Below are 19,850 nucleotides of genomic sequence, written 5' to 3' on the forward strand. Positions count from 1 at the left end.
CTCCAGTATTCTGGCCTGGAGAATTCCGTGGACTGTATAGTCCATGGGGTTGCAAAGAGTCAGACATGACTGAGCAACTTTCACTTTTCCCTAAGTAGTGTAGTGTATAAGAATCTGCTTACCAATGCACGGGACATGGGTTCGATCCCTGGTCTGGGAGGATCCTATGTGACACCTACTGAGCCCTAGAGCCTGTGCTCTGCAACAAGAGAAGCCGCCACAATGAGAAGCCCTCCCACAGCTGGAGAGTAGCCCCCATGCTCTGCTGCTAGAGAAAAAGCCTATGCAGCCAAAAATAAATATATAAAATAAAAATTTTTTAAAAATGTGTTTTCCAGAATGATTACTTTTGCCTTGCAGAGAACACTAAACAATCCAAACCGTATATGCTATAACGTTTCCTAAAAGGGTAAGATTTCATCCTGAGAAATGAGATAGAAGTTAGGTATTTTTAGGGCAAACATTCCATCATTTTGTAAATCACTGATTTTTTAAAAAACAGTACAAGTTAAAACAGGGCAATTTTTGGCTCTCTTAAAATGATCAGAGTTTCTTGTGCCTATGGCAGCTTAGTAAATTGTTGCTAGATGTATTATTATGCAATAACTTATTCAACAGAGTTGCGAACCTATAATTCTTAAGTGAGAAATTCTCCACCCGTTGTTTTGTTTTTGTAGTGTGTTTCAGTATTAATATGAATGAATACGCAAACTTACAGATGATGTTTTTTAAAGGACTGGGAAAATTTTTATCCAGACACGTCATGAACAAGAGACCTGCATCATTACTTTTTTTTTTCTTTTCATCGTTACTTTGTTGTTGGGTGTATTTTGCTTTGTTTTCTTTCTTTTCTTTTTTTTTTTTTTTTTTTGAAGCCATGATACTTTTTTTCCTCCATGTAAATTTTATGCTTTTCAGGTTGTTGTCATAATATGTGTTTCTAGTTAAAAGTGTATTTCACTTATTTAAATCATTGGATTATCTCAGGACTGGCTGGAAGCAATAGAAGAGCATTCTGCTTACAGCACGCACTACTGTTCCCAAGACCAGATGACTGATGATGAAGAGGATGATGCAGTTTCTGCTGTAGACTTGAAGGAATCCTTAGAGGTAGGGTAGAAAATGTAACTTGACCTGTACAGCTAACTATCACTCAGGTTTTACTAAGAATGTTTTTCTTAATATGAGGTTTTAAAATTAAGATTTCTGTCCACAATGCAAATAGTATTACTCTTTTAGTAATATTCTTCTGCTACTTATACTGTCTCTCTTATGGTAATAACTATCAAATATCTGTAAGTAGGCTATAATGATAGGCATGTGCCTACGTATATCTTTTTTGGTTAAAATGTTTATGCTGTGATCAGATTGTCATTCTCTTTGAAAGCTGCCGCCAGGAGGGGAGGCATGCACTGCTTGCCTTACTGCCCTTTATGACTTCACTGTATATTTCAGAGTTTAAATAATGCAACCATAGTGATACCTTCCCTGGTCTGTAGTTTCATTTAAAAGCACGTGTAATCTCTAACTTCCTTGATTAGAGGTAAGGTTAAAGCATCAGTGATGAATGGAGAGGCCCTCATCTGAAGTGACATCAATGCCTCATCCATAGAGACATACCAACATAAGTAATTGAAATGAAATAGGTACCTTTTTTCTTGGCATCAGTTTTGTGGCGATACCTTTTAAATGAATGGGTTTGGAAGAATTAGAACTATAAAAGGATAATGTGTTTTGATTTAAATAATTATATCAGAACATGTGAATTTGCCTACTAAATTTAATCTTTTTTAAATGAAATGAATTTATTGCAGAATTTGAATGTTTCTACATCAACAACTTTAGTGAATTTAAGTTTACTAATTTCTAAGGAGTTTTATTGACTTAAAGATCTATCAACTTAAAATAAGAGATTCAGATATTTTGAATCCCTAATCTTACTATGGAATATGAAAAAATTTGAGCCCTTCCATGTTTGTTGAAGACATTCCCTAGAAGTTGACTGCTACCTTACCAGCACCCCTTCTCTTTTAAAGCTGAATATGTAACATGACAACCATAAACATAATTTTCAGATTGGTGAACTTTGCAAAAGTAACATGTAGCAGAATGTCTAAATAACATTAAAACTGTTCAAATAAATAAAGAAGGTTTAAATATCTATACTCAAAGTCATGTTAGACAAGTAAAAAATAAAACTGTGCTAAATATTTTAACTTTTAATCAGTGTTCCTTAAATGAAAAGAACCCCTTCCCTATTTATGTACCCTCAACAAAAGGGTAAATAATAAAACCTGGAAGAGCTTACAAGGCACGACAACTTCTTTCCCAGGATTATGGTAATTTTAAGACCTTTTTAATGGAAGCTACAGGTAACATATAAGCATACTAAGTTGCATATCATTAAAAAAAACTTTCTTGAAGAAATGTTTCTTCTTTAGCTTCCTTTTCAAATTTTAGAGTTATCAAGCACAACTTTACCTTTTATTTCTTAGTTGAATATTGTGTTCTTATGTTAACTTTAAAGTCATGAGGTTTTTGCCTTTTAGATTTTATAGCACCTGAAGTCAATGAGAGTTTGAGCCAGTGTTAAGTACTTGAGGTTTTGCAGGTTTACACTTACCTCTTTCTAGCAGAAGTGGAATGCTAATTCTGGGAATCTTCACTCTTTCTCAGTTTCTGGAGGTTGGTCAGAAAAGGTAAAATCTGACATGAGCCTGAATTACAGCTTGTGGTAGACCTGCTCCAGAACACCCTCAGTCCTTGGACTCTTAGGTTGCAGAGAAATACTGGGACCAATTCGTGAAATAGATCTATTCTAGATGTCTATAGACTTTCTAAAGGAAATGAGGAACTCTCGGACTGGAATGTTCTGAAACTACCTGAATTAACATATAATTAACCTCATTCCCTCAACATGCTTTTGAACAAGTAAGTAGACTTACAAGAAATTGGGGGATTAGGGGAGTGTCCACAGAGTGACTATGTCACAGGATGCTCTTGGTCCCATTATACCTCTTCAATGAGGGGTCTTCAGAAACTTAAAACATTTTGTCTTAGCCCTCAGTCTGTCACTGTCTTGAGGTTTGGCCTACAGGGAGAAAAGTGTAAGACAAATCATAAAAATATTGTATTGGCCTTACAGTCGTTGCCTTCATGGCAACTTGAAAATAGTTCAGAAATAAAAACTGGGAGAGATTTTCAAGCAGGTGTTGGTATAGAACTTTACTGTCTAATATGATTGCTACTAGAAACATGTGACTATTTACATTTAAATGAATTAAATGAAAAATCCAGTAACTTTTTTTAAATTTAATTTTCGGAGCTGTGCTGGGTCTTCATTGCTCTAGTTGTAGCAAGCAGGAGCTACTATCCAGTTGCAGTGCGCCAGCTTCTCGTTGTGGTGGCTTCTCTCATTGCAGAGCACAGGCTCTAGGGCTCATGGGCTTCAGTAGTTGCAGTTCCTGGTCTTTAAAGCACAAGCTGAACAGTAGTGGCACATGGGCTTAGTTGCTCTGTGACATGTGGGATCTTACCTTGACCTGGAATCTAACCTGTGTCTCCTGCATTGGCAGGTGGATTCTTTACCACTGAGCCACCAGGGAAGACCTAGTTCCTTATTTTAATTAGCCACATTTCAAGTGTTCAGCATTTTGGACTCTTTTGTTGACTATGAGGGATACTCCATTTCTTCTAAGGGATTCTTGCCCGCATTAGTAGACATAGTGGTCATCTGAGTTAAAATTCACCCATTCCAGTTAATTTTAGTTCACTGATTCTTAAAATGTTGCTGTTCATTCTTGCCATCTCCTATTTGACCACTTCCAATTTACCTTGATTCATGGACCTAACATTCCAGGTTCCTATGCGATATTGTTCTTTACAGCATCAAACTTGACTTCCATCACCAGTCACATCCACAACTGGGTGTTGTTTTTACTTTGGCTCTGTCTCTTCATTCTTTCTGGAGTTATTTTCCCACTGTTTTCCAGTAGCATATTGGGCACCTACCGAACATCTTTGAGTGTCCTGTCTTTTTGCCTTTTCATACTGTTCATGGGGTTCTCAAGGCAAGAATACTGAAGTGGTTTGCCATTCCCTTTTCCAGTGGACCACATTTTGTCAGAACTCTCCACCATCACCAGTCCGTCTTGGGGGGCCCTACATGGCATGGCTCATAGTGTCATTGAGTTAGACAGCGCTGTGGTCCATGTGATCAGTTTGGTTAGTTTTCTGTGATTGTGGTTTTCATTTTGTCTGGCCTCTGATGGAGAAAGATGAGAGGCTTATGGAAGCTCCCTGATGGGAGAGACTGACTGAGGGGGAAACTGGGTCTTGTTTTGGTGGGTGGGGCCATGCTCCATAAATCTTTAATCTAATTTTCTGTTGATGGGCGGGGCTGTGTTCCCTCCCTGTTTCACTTGAGGCCAAACTGTGGTGGAGGTAATGAAGATAACGGTGACCTCCTTCAAAATGTCCCAAGCATGCACTGCTGCACCGAGTGCCCCGACCCTGCAGCAGGCCACCGCCGACCCACACCTCCGCTGGAGACTCCTGGACACTCACGGGCAAGCCTGGGTCAATTTCTTGTGGGGTCATTGCTCCTTTCTCCTGGGTCCTGGTGCACACAAGGTTTTGTTTGTGCCCTCCAGGAGTCTGTTTCCCCAGTCCTGCATAAGTTCTGGTGGCTCTGTGGTGGGGTTAGTAGCGACCTCCTCTAAGAGGGCTTATGTCATACCCAGGTCTGCTGCACCCAGAGCCCCTGCCCCTGCTGCAGGCCGTTGCTGACCTGTACCCCCGCTGGAGACACTCTAACACTCAAAGGCAGTTCTGGCTCAGTCTCTGTGGGGTCTCCTGATGCGCACAAGGTTTTGTTTGAGCCCTCTGAGCATTTCTGGCAGGTATGGGGTTTGATTCTAACAGTTGTTCAGCAGTGAGTTGTAATTTTGGAGTTCTCACAAGAGAAGATGAGCACATGTCCTTCTCTCCGCCATCTTGCAAGCTAAAGGTGGTACTTGGATGTAATCTCAAAAACGACAGAATGGTGTCTGTTCGTTTCCAAGGCAAACCATTCAGTGTCAGTAATCCAAGTCTGTGCCCTGACCAGTAATGCTGAAGAAGCTGAAGTTGAATGGTTCTATGAAGACCTACAAGACCTTCTAGAACTAACACCCCAAAAAGATGTCCTTTTCATTATAGGGGACAGGAATGCAAAAGTAGGAAGTCAAGAAACACCTGGAGTAACCGGCAAATTTGGCCTTGGAGTACAGAATGAAGCAGGGCAAAGGGTAATACAGTTTTGCCAAGGGAACACACTGGTCATAGCAAACACCCTCTTCCAACAACACAAGAGAATACTCTACACATGGACATCACCAGATGGTCAACACCAAAATCAGATTGATTATTTTCTTTGCAGCCAAAGGTGGAGAAACTCTATACAGTCAGCAAAAACAAGACTGGGAGCTAACTGTGGCTCAGATCATGAACTCCTTATTGCCAAATTCAGACTTAAATTGAAGAAAGTAGGGAAAACCACTAGACCATTCAGGTGTGATCTAAATTAAATCCCTTATGATTATACAGTGGAAGTGAGAAATAGATTCAAGGGGTTAGATCTGATAGAGTGTCTGAAGAACTATGGACGGAGGATCCTGACATTGTGCAGGAGGCAGGGATCAAGACCATCCCCAAGAAAAAGATACACAGAAAGGCAAAATGGTTGTCCTAGGAGGCCTTACAAATAGCTGAGAAAAGAGAAGCAAAAGGCAGAGGAGGAGAAGAAAGATATACCCATTTGAAGGCAGAGTTCCAAAGAGTAGCAAGGAGAGATAAGAAAGCCTTCCTCAGTGATCAATGCAAAGAAATAGAGGAAAACAATAGAATGGGAAGGACTAGAGATCTCTTCAGGAAAATTAGAGATGTCAAGGGAACATTTCATGCAGAGATGGGCACAATAAAGGACAGAAATGGTATGGACGTAACAGAAGCAGAAGATAATAATAAGTGATGACAAGAATACACAGTAGAACTGTACAAAAAAGATCTTTTTGACCGAGATAACCACAATGATGTGATCACTCGCCTAGAGCCAGACATCCTGGAATGCGAAGTCAAGTGGGCCTTAGGAAGCATAACTATGAACAAAGCTAGTGGAGGTGATGGAATTTCAGCTGAACTATTTCAAATGCTAAAAGATGATGCTGTGAAAGTGCTGCACTCAATATGCCAGCAAATTTGGAAAACTCAGCAGTGGCCACAGGACAGGAAAAGGTCAGTTTTCATTCTAATCCCAAAGAAGTGAAAGTGAAGTTTCTCAGTCATGTCCAACTCTTTGCAACCCCATGGACTGTAGCCTACCAGGTTCCTCTGTCCATGGGATTTTCCAGGCAAGGGTACTGGAATGGGTTGCCATTTCCTTCTCCAGAGGATCTTCCCAACCCAGGAATTGAACCCGGGTCTCCCACATTGCAGGCAGACGCTCTACCATCTGAGCCACCAGGGAAGCCCAAAGAAAAGTGATGCCAAAGAAAGTTCATACTGCCACACAATTGCACTCATCTCACACACTAGCAAAGTAATGCTCAAAATTCTCCAGACCAGGCTTCAACAGTATGTGAACCATGAACTTCAGATGTTCGAGCTGGATTTAGAAAAGACAGAGGATCCAGAGATCAAATTGCCAACATCCGTCGGGTCATCAGAAAAGCAAGAGAGTTCCAGAAAAATATCTACCTATGCTTTATTGACTACACCAAAGCCTTTGACTGTGTGGATCACAACAAACTGTGGAAAAGTTCTTAAAGAGATGTGAATACCAAACCACCTTACCTGTTTCCTGAGAAATCTGTATGAAGGTCAAGAGGCAGCAGTTAGAACTGGACGTGGAACAACAGACTGGCTCCAAATTGGGAAAGGAGTGCATCAAGGCTGTATATTGTCACCCTGCTTATTTAACTTATATGCAGAGTACATCATGTGAAATGCCGGACTGGTTGAAGCACATGCTGGAATTAAGATTGCCGGGAGAAATATCAATCACTTCAGCTATGCAAATAACACCACCCTTAAGGCAGAAAACGAAGAAGACTAAAGAGCCTCTTGATGAAAGTGAAAGAGGAGAGTAAAAATGTTGGCTTAAAACTCAACATTCAAAAAACTTAGATCACAGCATCCGGTCCCATCACTTCATTGCAAATAGATGGCAAAACAATGGAAACAGAGACTTTGCTTTGGGGGGCTCCAGAATCACTGCAGATGGTGACTGCAGCCATGAAATTAAAAGACACTTGCTCCTTGGAAGAAAAGTTATGACCAACCTAGATAGCATATTAAAAAGCAGAGACATTACTTTGCCAACAAAGGTCCGCCTAGTCAAGGCTATGGTTTTTCCAGTAGTCATGTATGGATGTGAGAGTTGGACTATAAAGAAAGCTGAGTGCGAGGAATTGATGCTTTTGAACTGTGGTGATGAAGAAGACTCTTGAGAGTCCCTTGGACTGCCAGGATATCCAACCAGTCCATCCTAAAGGAGATCAGTCCTGGGTGTTCATTGGAAGGATTGATGCTGAAGCTGAAACTCCAATACTTTGGCCACCTGATGAGAAGAGCTGACTCATTTGAAAAGACCCTGACGCTGGGAAAGATTGAAGGTGGGAGGAGAAGGGGACGGCAGAGGATGAGATGGTTGGATGGCATCACCGACTCGATGGACATGAGCTTGAGCAAGCTCTAGGAGTTGGTGATGGACATCGAAGTCTGGTGTGCTACAGTTGATGGGGTTGCTGAGTCGGACACAACTGAGTGACTGACCTGAGCAAGTACTCAATAGTTACATGTGGCTGTCAGCTTGGAGAATGCAGATATAGAATGTTTCAATCATCATAGAAAGTTCTTTTGGATCAAACTGGTATGGGCTTTTATATTTGAGGTGGCACTAGGAAAGTGGGGGTTTTATTCATTGAGGATATCTTGATTCTTAAAAGCTCTGAACTATACCTGTGTTATAAGAAGTAATGAACAGATGATGCAAACTTCTAAACATATGAGAAAGTGATGTCAGACTTTCTTGACTAAAGAATAAATGATTCCTAATTAAAGTGAATGTGCAGGAAGATGAGTGTACATCAACTCAAAGCTGATGAGTGGTATCCATACAAGATATCAGGCAGGTATATACATATATAGATAGATAGATATGTTTAAGATTTACAGCTAAGTGAATAGGACATAGTGTAAAAATCTAATATGTAATATGCTTCTGGGCTTCCCTTGGCTCAGTGGTAAAGAACCCACCTGCCAAGCAGCAGAAGTGGGTTCAATCCCTGCATTTGGAAGATCCCCTGGAGAAGGAAATGGCAACCAACTCTAGTATTCTTACCTGGGAAATCCCATGGACAGAGGAGCCTGGCTGATTCTCTGGAGCACGAAGGCCGGCTGCGTAACCCAGGGAATATTGGCCTCTTTCCTTCTTTCACTTTCTCATCGTCGACTCTGGACCACCAGGTTCCAGTCCATTAAAGGACCCCAACAGGGTTGCAAAGAGTTGGACATGACTTATCGACTACACAACAACAATATGCTTCTACATGGGAGAAAGAAATCAGGGATGTACAGTTGAGTAGGTGATATCATCCTAGGGAAGATGCGAAAGTATTAGCAGTTGTTGCTTTGAGACTGGAAAAGGGAGAAAACGTGGACTCTAGGACTGATTAGTAAGTGAGGGAGAATTGTCTTTCTCATTCTCTCTCTCTCTATATATATATATATGTATATATACACACACTTTGTGTAAATAACTAATACAGAATACAACATTAAGAATATTACAAGTCACCAGGTACCAGAAGGAATCAGCATGCCGTGGACTGGCTTAGACTGAGGGAAGATGGAGTATGGGGTTATCCTTGAAGTGGATTTGACTGGAGTTTGGAAAGTTTGGATATCAGTACGGGGCTTCAGGGCTCAGGATGCTGGCTGTTGTCTGCAGAGGAAGGTTATCTGGGTTCTACAATCCATTAATTTTAAAGTTTAAATTAATGTTATTAAGGTACAATTTTTCTGTTAAAACGAGGGCATTGTAGCATCTTCAGTTTGATGTGTTTTGACAAATACCCTGTGCAGCCACCACTCCTATCCAGGCGTGGAATGTTTTCATCATCTCAAAAAGATCTCCATTCCCCTTCCAGACAGTGTTCCCAGGCAGCCACTGAGCTGCTCTGTCATCACAGTCTTTGTCAGCTTTGCCCATTCTAGGATTCCAGCTACATGGAATCACACCATATGTCTCTTTGGTGCCTGTCATCTTTCACCCACGATGCTGTGTGTATCAGTAGTTTCTTTTTATTGATGAGTAGAAGGCAGTCTGCTTTGGTCCTTTTTTAAAAATTGAAGTGTAATTGATTTACAGTGTTATGTTAGTTTCTGGTGTACATCAAAGTAATTCAGTTATACATTTACATACATACCTTTTCTTACTGTTTTCCATTATGGTTTATTACGGGATATTGAATATAGTTGCCTGTGCTGAACAGTAGGACCTTATTGTTTATTTTATATGTAGTAATTTATATCTACTAATGCTTTGGCTCTCAATTAACCAACTGTGGGATTGTCTGTATGTGGCAAATAGGCTGGAATTAATGACCCGTCTCCTACCCTAACCACTCCTCTGTAGATGCCTATTCCATTGATACACATTTTTGAACTGTCTTGTATATCAGGATTGAGAAAGTAGTTTAACATCAACTTAAAACCAACAGCAGAACTGGATGGGAAGAAGTAGCAGCAGGAGACCTGTGTCCTGAGTGGGGCCCAGCTGCTCACCCAGGCATCTGCAGCCCTCTGTGGCCGAGGTCTGTGGGTGTGCTCCTGTTCTTGGGTTCTGTGCCCAGGTATCCTGGGTATGAAATACTGTCACACTTCAGCTATAAGAACACAGCTTGCATGAGAGCTCATTTATGTAGAGTCAATAAAAATGGAAACCTAAGAAGAGTCCCTGACATAAGGAGTATAGCATAGAAGTCAGTGAGACACCATGCTGGGCTCTGCGAAGAATGTATGAACATTAACCTTCCTAAATCCTTGGTGGCTCCGACGGTAAAGAATCTGCCTGCAATGCGGGAAACCCGGGCTCGATCCCCAGGTCAGGAAGATCCCCTGGAGAAGGAAATGGCAACCCACTCCAGTATTCCTGCCTGGAGAATTCCATGGACAGACGTGGGCTATAGTCTATGGGGTGGCAGAGTTGAACATGACTGAGAGACTGAGCATGCACACACTATTAGATTTTTAGGTTTTTGTACGATATAACCAATAGGCACTAAGAGGAACTGATGACAAATTGGAGAATGTGGATTTTTAAAAATAGTGTTTATAACGCTGCTGCTTCTTAGCATCAATTAAATGACATTAATTGTTTAGAATAGCAGATACCTGTTTGTATACAACTATGAAACAGCATGTGTAGATGGAATCTTCTCCAGCTGATCTACCGAGTAACTCTTAAGTAAATTGTGGATCAGGGTAAATTTTTTTGCTGTTAGAGATGCTGAAGGATGATGAATGTAAATCCGGTATTTGAGGATGATGCAGGAGAGTATTTCTTGTCTTTAATTGTAACCACAGGAACTACGATTATACACTCACAGTCTGCAAATGAAGCTAGTGTTTGCTTTTGTGCACCCAGTGAACTTTTCACCATAGAAAAAAAGAGAGACAGAAAACAGTAGTATTGACGTGCACATGGGCAGGGGTATTAAATATGTACAGAGTGAAATGACAATTTTCTATTAATAAATTATGAGTGATACATTTGGTTGTGCAGTGCATGTTTTCAGTGGCCCCTGATCGACTTTTGTCTTGCCTTAAATGTGTATTTAAAGACTGTGTCTGAAAGAATTACCCAGCATATCGTTTCTGTTTTTGTGGTGGCATGGAAAGGTATTGGCACAATGTAGGTATTCTTCCTATCCCCCTCCCCCCCAAAAAAAATGAACCGCATTTTTATGTTGTTGGAACTCTCAAAATGGAGTAATGTACATTTTAGAGAGAACATTGCCTGTCACTAATGTGGTACCGTGATTAATTCTGCTGTGGTTGAGCTGAGCTGAATCACTGAAAGATTTATCAGGTGGGAAGCATGCGTTCCTCTATCACCTTGGCACATAGGTCTGATTTAAGGGGAGTAAAAATGTTGGTGATGAGCCAGTTGATGTTAGGAGTACAAAGTAGAGAATATTCATGCGTGCATGCTCAATCATGTCCGACTCTTTGCTGCACCTTGGACTGTAGCCCGCCAGGCTCCTCTGTCCATGGGATTCTCCAGGTAAGAATACTGCAATGGATTGCCATTTCCTCCTCCAGGGGATCTTCTCGATCTAGGGATCAAACCCTGGTCTCCTGCTTGGCAGACGGATTCTTTACCACTGAGCAACCAGAGAAGAACTCATAGGCTTAATGTATTACTCAACCTCCAATAGTGTGATAATCTTGATAAGGTCAAGGTTCTCAGAATATTTTCTTATTGCCATAACCAACCAACTTTACAATGATGATTTTCTTGCTTCTTCTTCTTGCTTCTTAGTTTGCTTTAAAGGGAAACTAAAAAAAACTTATTTCAGAATTACATTGTTAGATTTACCTGATTTTTCATTTTTGGACTTACAAATCTATACTAAAATGGGGTGCAGTTTACATCATGAAACTCTGTATGTTTTGCTTTTAGGGATCTAAATATGTAGAAATTTCAGATTACATGGAAGACTGCTTTACCTTATTTTCATAAGCTTTCACTGACTGAAACAATGTCCTACTGTTCTGACTATGTGGGGGCTGTGCTCACTTAGATTTGCTGAACGAAAATCCGGTTGAGGTCTCCAAATGTTAGTACCATCTGGATTTTTTCAAACAAAAACAATTTCTAAAAAATATTCTTAATGAGTGCATTTTATAATTTCTCGATGAATTTAATCAAGCCTACTAAGTGTGAATAAATCAGAAAGCTGTCAGATATATATTGTGTAATGAGTTATTAGAAGTAATTGATAAAGTTGTGTAGTATCTACTTGACATGTTGAATGTATTTAAAATTCAGAATTGTTTTTATTAATTTGTACATGGTTATATTCAGTTTCTAAGGCGGTTTTCTCTCACCCTTTTCTCTCTGTTAGGAACATGTCTCAATTATTACAGTATATCAACCTGTGAGATAAAAAGTTTCAATAGCAACATTAAAGCATATGTACTGTAAAAATCCTGTATTTAACTTTTCTTTTGTTTTCTTTTCCAGAAAGCACAGATATGCCAACAGAGACTCGATAGAGAAATTTCCAACTTTCTCAAGATGATCAAGGAGTATGACATGGCTCAAGGTAAAAAAAAATAAAACCCCACTCTTTAAGATACCCATCATCATAGATGTTCACCCTTGTTGGTTATACATTACAGATAATTTTTGGTTTTGAATTCAGAATTGTATTTGAAAAACAAAGTTAACCTTCTGGGGCTGTAATTCATTTTGGCTATGCAGTGAGAGCTCTGTTTATGAATCCCAGAAGACTTGGGTTTTGGAGTCAAATTGTCTTAGATTTGAATCCTTGTTCTGCCACTTATTAGTTGTTACTTTTAAGCGGGACAGTTAATTTCTCAGAGGTTTAGTTTCTCTGTAAAATGAAGGGGTCTGCAGTTCCAAGGTCTTGTTCTTTGCCATTCTGTGAATGTATACATGAACTTGTCTAATGATTAATCTCCTTTTCAAAAGTAAATTTTTATGCCTTTAGTTATGAATTACCAAGAGTTAATTATAAATACTCCAGAAATCAAAATACAACCCAGTGCAAAATACAAAAATCCCAATATAAAATCTAATATGCAAATTAGGTTTTGAGAAAAAGTTGATTACTTTGTAAATTAAACAGTTATAGTGTGCCTTAGACTTGAGACTCTTAACAGTTGCTTTAGACTTCAGCTATGATATGTTTGTAAATAACTTCACTAAAATTTAATCAACTTAGTTGTCTATGAGATTATGACTGTATCAATTTTAATAATGATCGAGTTTGTATGTGCCCAGGGAAGGTGAAGAAATGTTGATATCAGAGTAAACTGAGCATAAAAGTTCTGTATCTTTCCAGATGCACCTCAGGCGTCACTTTACTTCAGTTCAGCAGACAATTATTTATATGAGTGATGACAGCTTGGGAAGGATAGCAGTCATTTTGATTATTAACTGCTAGCTGGAATATTTTATTACTTAGTACTGTTTATGTTCAATGGGCTTTTAAATAATAACAGCCTCATTATATTTAATTCACATAAGCCTAGAATTCACCTATGTGGAGTATATCAGTGGCTTTTAGTTTGGTTACAGACTTAGGCAACTGTGACTATCAATGGGCTTTTAAAATACCATCTTCACCAAGAATCATCAAAACTCAGCTGAGATACTAACAACATTTAAAAAGATACGGAAACTGTACGGAGTGAAGTGAAATGTAAAGATTATTTTTTTTCTTCTGAGCCAAAGTAAGAAATTATATCAGAATTACAACCAAATTTTTTTTTTTTTTTTTCTTTTGAACCTTGAGTCAGATGTCTTGGTTCAGATCATCTGTATGACTTGTCAGTCATAATGATGGCATGCATCAGTTGTGTTCTTAGAGACATACATGGTATTCAGTACCAAGAGTGAGTTCACTTTGCACAGTGACATCTGGGAAACTTTGAAAAATGTTTGTGATCTGACAGCACTATTTCATGTATCTGCAGTAAAAGTCAGTGGGTTTACACGTGAATGATTATAGACATTATTTTCTGAAAGACTGGTGTAGATAAATAGAACAACACACACTCAGGAAATAGAGTTGAGATAATTTTATGAATGGAGTTAGTTTTGAAGGTAACTGAGTCTTCTCAATGCCAAGGGACTGTACAGAATAACCTGGCACATGAGTTTTATTAAAAGGAGCTGATAGATACACATCCTACTCCAAACTGCCTACGTAGGTTTCCAGTGACATCTCAAGAGGAAGACTAAAATGTTTGTGGACAGAATCCAGATCTTGTGGTTGGGATTGTTAGTTGGTTTATGTTTTGGTACAAAATTGTATGAATGTGAACTTGAAGACTCCACGCCCTCTTTCTTACTGCATCTTCTATGGTACACATTCCGCTCTGGGCCGCCTGTGTCCGGATCACTGCAGCACCTGCCCTTTACTCTCCCTGCCTTCTGGGAACCCCCCCTGCATTTCATGCTTAAAGGGGATTGAGTCAGAAGGCTTTCAGGAACTCTTCCAACTCAAATGCTGTGAAATACTGCATGATTGGTGCCAGGTTAATTTTAGAAAGTTAGTTTAAAAATGATTATAAATGTGGGTTTTTTTTTTTTTTTTTGCCTGAGAACTTTTAAGTGTCCTTGAAACTGCAGAATAAAATACAAACTTTTTATCTTGGCATTTAAGGACATTCTTAACCTGATCACAAACTGATTTTTTAGGTTTATTTACGGTTCTTCTCCCCATGATCCCTGTGAACACGTTTGACCAAACACTGTGTCTTTTGGTCCTCTGTTAAAGTAATACTTTTGTTTTCATGTGTGTGTTAGTCATTCAGTTGTGTCTGACTCTTTGTGACCCCCATGGACTCTAGCCCATCAGGCTCCTCTGTCCATGGGCTCCAGGCAAGAATACTGGAGTGGGTAGCTGTTTCCTTCTCCGGGGGATCTTCCTGACCCAGAGATTGAACCTAGGTCTCCCACATTGCAGGCAGATTCTTTACTATCTGAGTCACTATCGTTTTCACGAGAGGACCTTAAACCTGATTTCTACCTGGATTAATGCTAAAGTTATATATTTGACATGGACAACACATCATTCAAGGTGTAATGAATGCAGTATTGAAATCGCTACAATTTTATCTTTACCAAAAACCTGGTTGCAAAAATGAATAAAATCACTCAAACTTATAAAACTTTTGGAAGACTTCCTGAAGGCCATGTAGTCAATCTGTTCTACCTGACAACTCTAAATTTACCCTTAGGTGTAATAGCCAGGTTTTGACCATTGTAAATAATGTTGTATTTGATCACATGACTTATATTTGATCACATGACTTTATTACCATAGGATTCTTGGCAATGAGATTAATGGGTAAAAATATATTAATGTTTTTGAACCTATTGATATATACTTATAAGTAACTTTCCTAAAAAGATATTTTACTTTACATGCCAAGTTTAATACATGCACTTTATTGCTTAATGTGTATAATAAATCCCTGGTTGAAAACATTATCATGTTTTAGTTACCAAAAAGAAAAAAATCTTGAAAAGCACTTTTATTCAACCCACTTACAGCTTTAGTCAAACTCCTGGACTTTGAGTTAAGAGTCTTATCACCCCCTCGCTGTTGCCATACCAGTCCAAGCCACCCTCATCTCCTTTGAGCGCTATTAAAAACAGCCTCCTGATTCAAATCCCACCCATGTCTCTGCAGTTCCTGCCCCAGGGATCCTTCTAAAGCATTAGCGGGTTGATACTCTTAGCTCAAAACATCCTTTGCTTCCAAGTCTTCTCACTTAGAGTCAAAGATGAAGTCCCTCTAATGATCTACAGAGTCTTCCTGACCCGTCTCACCTCCCTGTCCTCATCTCCTGCCTGCCTCTCTGCAGCCTCACTGGCCTTGCTGTCCCTCAGAGCTGCCTGGGTGTGCTGGCCCTTCTGCCTGGAAGGCTTTTCTCCAGGACTTTCCCTGACCCCCTCCCCCTTGCTCCAGCAGAACCTTGCCTGATGCCCTGGGCCCTTGATCACTATCAACTTTAGAAGCATTCTTAAGGCTTCTTTGCCCTTGGCCCTCTGATTGGCTCCAGCTGACAGAGATCTTGTCAGGAGATGGGGAAAGGGTGGGAGGAGGGGTCGGTTGGGGTCACCCCGCTCCCTCCTGCATGGCTGTGGTCTACTTGTGGCTGGACTCCCCTCTCTATGGGCCCAGGGCCCTAGCCTATGCCTGCAGTTCCCACCGTCCCCTCCCTTTGCCCCCTGTCCCAGGGTGGTCCTGCCTGCCTGTCTGTCCACTCACCATCCTCATCTTCGTGAGTCACCTCCTTTTAAAATTCTCTTAGTTACACTTTGTGGGCTCTTTCTGCCATGACATTATTGATACCAAGTCCTGTCTCAACGTCCGACTCGGACTCTCTGCGTCCCCTGCCTTGTGGTGTTCTTCTCTTTGTTACTTACCAACCTTCCTCTGTGTGTGTGTGGAGTTGACTGTCTGCCTCTCCTGTTGGAATATAAACTCCACAAAGGGAACAACTTTGCTCTGTTTTATTCACTGATTATCTTCAGCACCTAAGCTATGTGCACAGCACATAGTAGGCGCTTGTGTTCCCTTGGCTCTTGTCCAACCTCCCCTCCCCCCTTCCATACACACACACACATTTTGAATGAATGAAATGAGTAACATATTTAGCTAATAAATTTATAACATTTCTGTTGAATTCGGGGAGAAACAAGTACTTACTACATTTGTTCTGTCAAGTTAATGAGTATACAGATCATACAATTCAGTGAAATCTTGTAGGGACTTAAAGAGGGAAGGAACTGTCAGCCCTCCCCTCGGGAGCAGTTTTCATTCTTGAACGGATGGGGTTTCCGCAGTCAGTGCCATTGGTTCTTATATGGGATTCTTCTCTGGATTCAGTGCTTTTCCTGAGACAAACCTTTGAATCATTCTCTTCACTGAGGATCTGTGAGTAGCAAACTTTCCATCTCATCTAAATCTTTATTTGACCTCTGCTGGCTTACAGTTACTGTCCATTAGTTGTTTTTTTTTAAACGTATAACTTTATGTTTATTCTTTACTTTTGGCCATGGGATTTTTGTCACTGAGCGGGCTTTTCTCTAGTTGTGGCAAGCAGGGGCTGCTCTCTAGTTATGGCCTCAGGCTTCTCACTGCGGTGGCTTCTCTTGTGGGGGGCACAGGCTTCAGTAGTTGTGGCACGTAGGCTCGGTAGCTGTGGCTTCTGGGCTTAGTTGCTCCTCAACATGTGGGATCTTCCCAGATCAGGGATCAGACCCCCTGTTTCCTTAATTGGCGGGCAGATTCTTTATCACTGAGCCTCCAGGGAAGCCCCTCCATTAGTGTTTTGAAGATGCAGTTCCAATTTCTTCTGGCTTCTGGTATTCTAATGATGATTCTTTGGTAGGCTTTTTTTTTTTCTTTTTAAAGTTCTCTTATTGCTTTTCAAAGATCTCCCCTTTGTCTTTGTCATTTTACAGTTTTAAACTGTCTTATATATGCTATTTGAGACTGTTTTTAATTCAAAGACTCATTCATTCCTTCTTCAGACTAGGAAAGTTCTTCATTGTTGTCACTTCACACTTGACTTCTTCATTCCTTCTCTTCTCTTCGGCAGAAACTTCTTGTGGTCATGTTGGGAGGCTTCTTATTTTATCCCCCATCTCTTAGTGTCTCATTCTGTTTCTATTTTTTTTTGTGTTATATTCTGAGTAATTTCCTCACGTCTACTTTCTAGTTTCAGTTTCTTAATTTGATCTAGTTGGTCTGTTTAGTCCTTTGACTTTCTAATCCTAATGGACTGTATTTCATCACTGTAGAAATGCCAGGTGGTGGTTTTAAAAGTTTTTATTTTTTTCCATAGAGGACTGCTCTTCCACAGTACATATGTTTCTAACTTTATTGCTAATAATTTTAAATATATAAAACTAAGCCCTTTTCAGTGCGTTCTTATGTCTCAAGTTGTTGGTGGAGCCGGTTCTCTTATTTTGTTGGCTGACTGTCCCTTGGAATGGATTGTTTGCTTCACTTTGGATTTTAACTTTTTATTGGGAGTGTGTTTTTCCTCCTCCTGGATTCTGGAAGTGTCCCTTCACAGTAGTTTTGTTTCTGTTGAGGATGTAATCACTATAAAATCGGATTGCATGCTAAATGTGACACAAATCAGGGATTTCTGTTTTTCATGATTCCCACCCAGAGCACTGGCAGGAAATGCCCTTCACTGCTGCCCTGCCCGTTTCTGTTTTCTCTGGGGATCCAGCCCTTTACAAGGCCTTGCTCTGCTTGGTGAGATCAGAGCCACATCTCCTTTCACGAGGATGTGAAGGAGCAGCTCTCAGCTCCCCAGTTTATGTCCAGCTGACCTCTGACCTCCCGGTGCGTGGCCTTCCCCGTCACACCCCTGCCTGTTCCTGTTCTGTCAGCCTTGGCTTTTCTGTTGGTTTCCAGCATATCTGGGATTTTGTTCTTTCCAACTCTGATATATATTATTTTATTTCTATTATTTTATCAGCATCTTTGTGGGTTTGGGTTGGAAGGAGGTCTCCTCAGCAGTGTAGTCAGCTAGGTACCACAAGTGTCCCGTGCACTTTCTAATGTGAAATATGTCAGTAATGCACAAATTGTATTATCTAGAATACAGCCATATACAGCCCTTTGTATGTGTGCATTGTTTTGTGTACTTTTCATATATTAATTCGTTTAAAAAAATATTTATTGATTTGGCTGTTCCAGGTCTTAGTTGTGGCACGGAAACCCTTAGTTGCAGCATATGGGATCTAGTTCCCTCACCAAGGATCGATCCTGGGCCCCCTGCATTGGGAGCATGGAGTCATAGCCACTGGACCATCAGGGAAGTCCCTTTATTAACTCTTATTCCTTATGACAACCCAGTGTTAGTACATAACTATTATGTCCATTTTATAAATAAGCTAACAGAGGCACAGAGAGCTTATGTAACTTGTCTTGGGTCACACAGTTAGTAAAACCCAGACAGAGTTTGACCCTAGGCAGCCTGGCTGCAGAGACTGTTCTTCACTAGTAAAGAGCCTGGACTAAATAAAAAATTCTGTATTTCCTCCTAAACTTTTGATCTGTGAACTAGAAAAGGTTACAGATTTTCATGCCTAGATCTGCATCTACACTGAAAGGTAGAAAGGTTGAGGACAGTCACTTGGCGGCTCCAGCTGAGGTATTGTTCCAGTCCTTTGGGTCTCCCGTTCAGAAGTTCAAGGGGACGGTGGAATTGATGCAGGGCTGAAGTCTCCAACTCACAACAAAAAAATCCTTTGTATTTTTTCTGTCAATTATTGTTATTCTTTTTTCCTCTTCTCTTGTCCTGAGGTTCTTTCTGGTATTTTTCATCTCAAAGAATGCATCTCCATTTGATACGCTTTCCCAAGCCCAAGCCTTGGAGTCATCTTAACCTTGGAGTGCATCCTTGATGTGACGCACATCCTATGTCTCCTGTATCTCTCCTTGTCCCCTTCTCTGTTCCTCTGTCCCTACGCTTACGCAGGCCACAGCCATCCTGCCCGTAGGTCGCAGCCCTTCTCATCTGGCCATGCTGCCTCCAGGGAGTGTTGCACACTGTGGTTTGAGAGGTGCCTCTAAACACAGATCAAGTCTTGAGGCCTCAGTGCCTTAGGGGGAATCGAACTCTACCTTGACCTGCGTCTCCTCATTTTAGCAATATCACCTCTCACCTCTTCCTTCCTCTTACTCAGAGTTCAGCAATGCTGAACTTTTCTCTTGCCTTAGGGTCTTGTTCCCATCACGTGAAATACTAGCTTTTCCTCATCTTTTAAATGTAGCTTCTAGAAACTTCTTGGCTTCTCTAAGACTAGCCTACATGTTCTTTCTTTGTGTTTCCAAATGACCCTCCAACTAATTTGCATCACTGTACCTCTTTCTGTTTCCATTTCCCCGTCTGGGCAGACCTAGCTGCCTCAGGTCTCAGAAGGGGACAGAAGAACAAGCAAAAGCTCAGGCCAGTACTGTTACACCTGCCCAGGCCTGTAATATGGCGGCTTCCCCAATGGCTCAGTCGGTAAAGAATCT

The 19,850-nt window shown here is 40.6% G+C and overlaps 1 protein-coding gene across 2 annotated transcripts in view; it reads left to right on the plus strand.

The window, feature by feature from the left end:
* Positions 1 to 19,850, plus strand: part of OSBPL1A (oxysterol binding protein like 1A) — a 214,066-nt gene that overhangs the window by 67,825 nt on the left and 126,391 nt on the right. For both annotated transcript variants that reach the window (XM_043444522.1, XM_043444523.1), the window contains exons 14-15: positions 988 to 1,110; positions 12,290 to 12,371. In XM_043444522.1, the coding sequence (XP_043300457.1) occupies positions 988 to 1,110; positions 12,290 to 12,371 (205 nt within the window). The remainder of the gene's footprint in view (positions 1 to 987; positions 1,111 to 12,289; positions 12,372 to 19,850) is intronic.

The sequence above is a fragment of the Cervus canadensis genome, chromosome 23, assembly GCF_019320065.1.
Source record: "Cervus canadensis isolate Bull #8, Minnesota chromosome 23, ASM1932006v1, whole genome shotgun sequence".
Taxonomy (NCBI): Eukaryota; Metazoa; Chordata; class Mammalia; order Artiodactyla; family Cervidae; genus Cervus; species Cervus canadensis.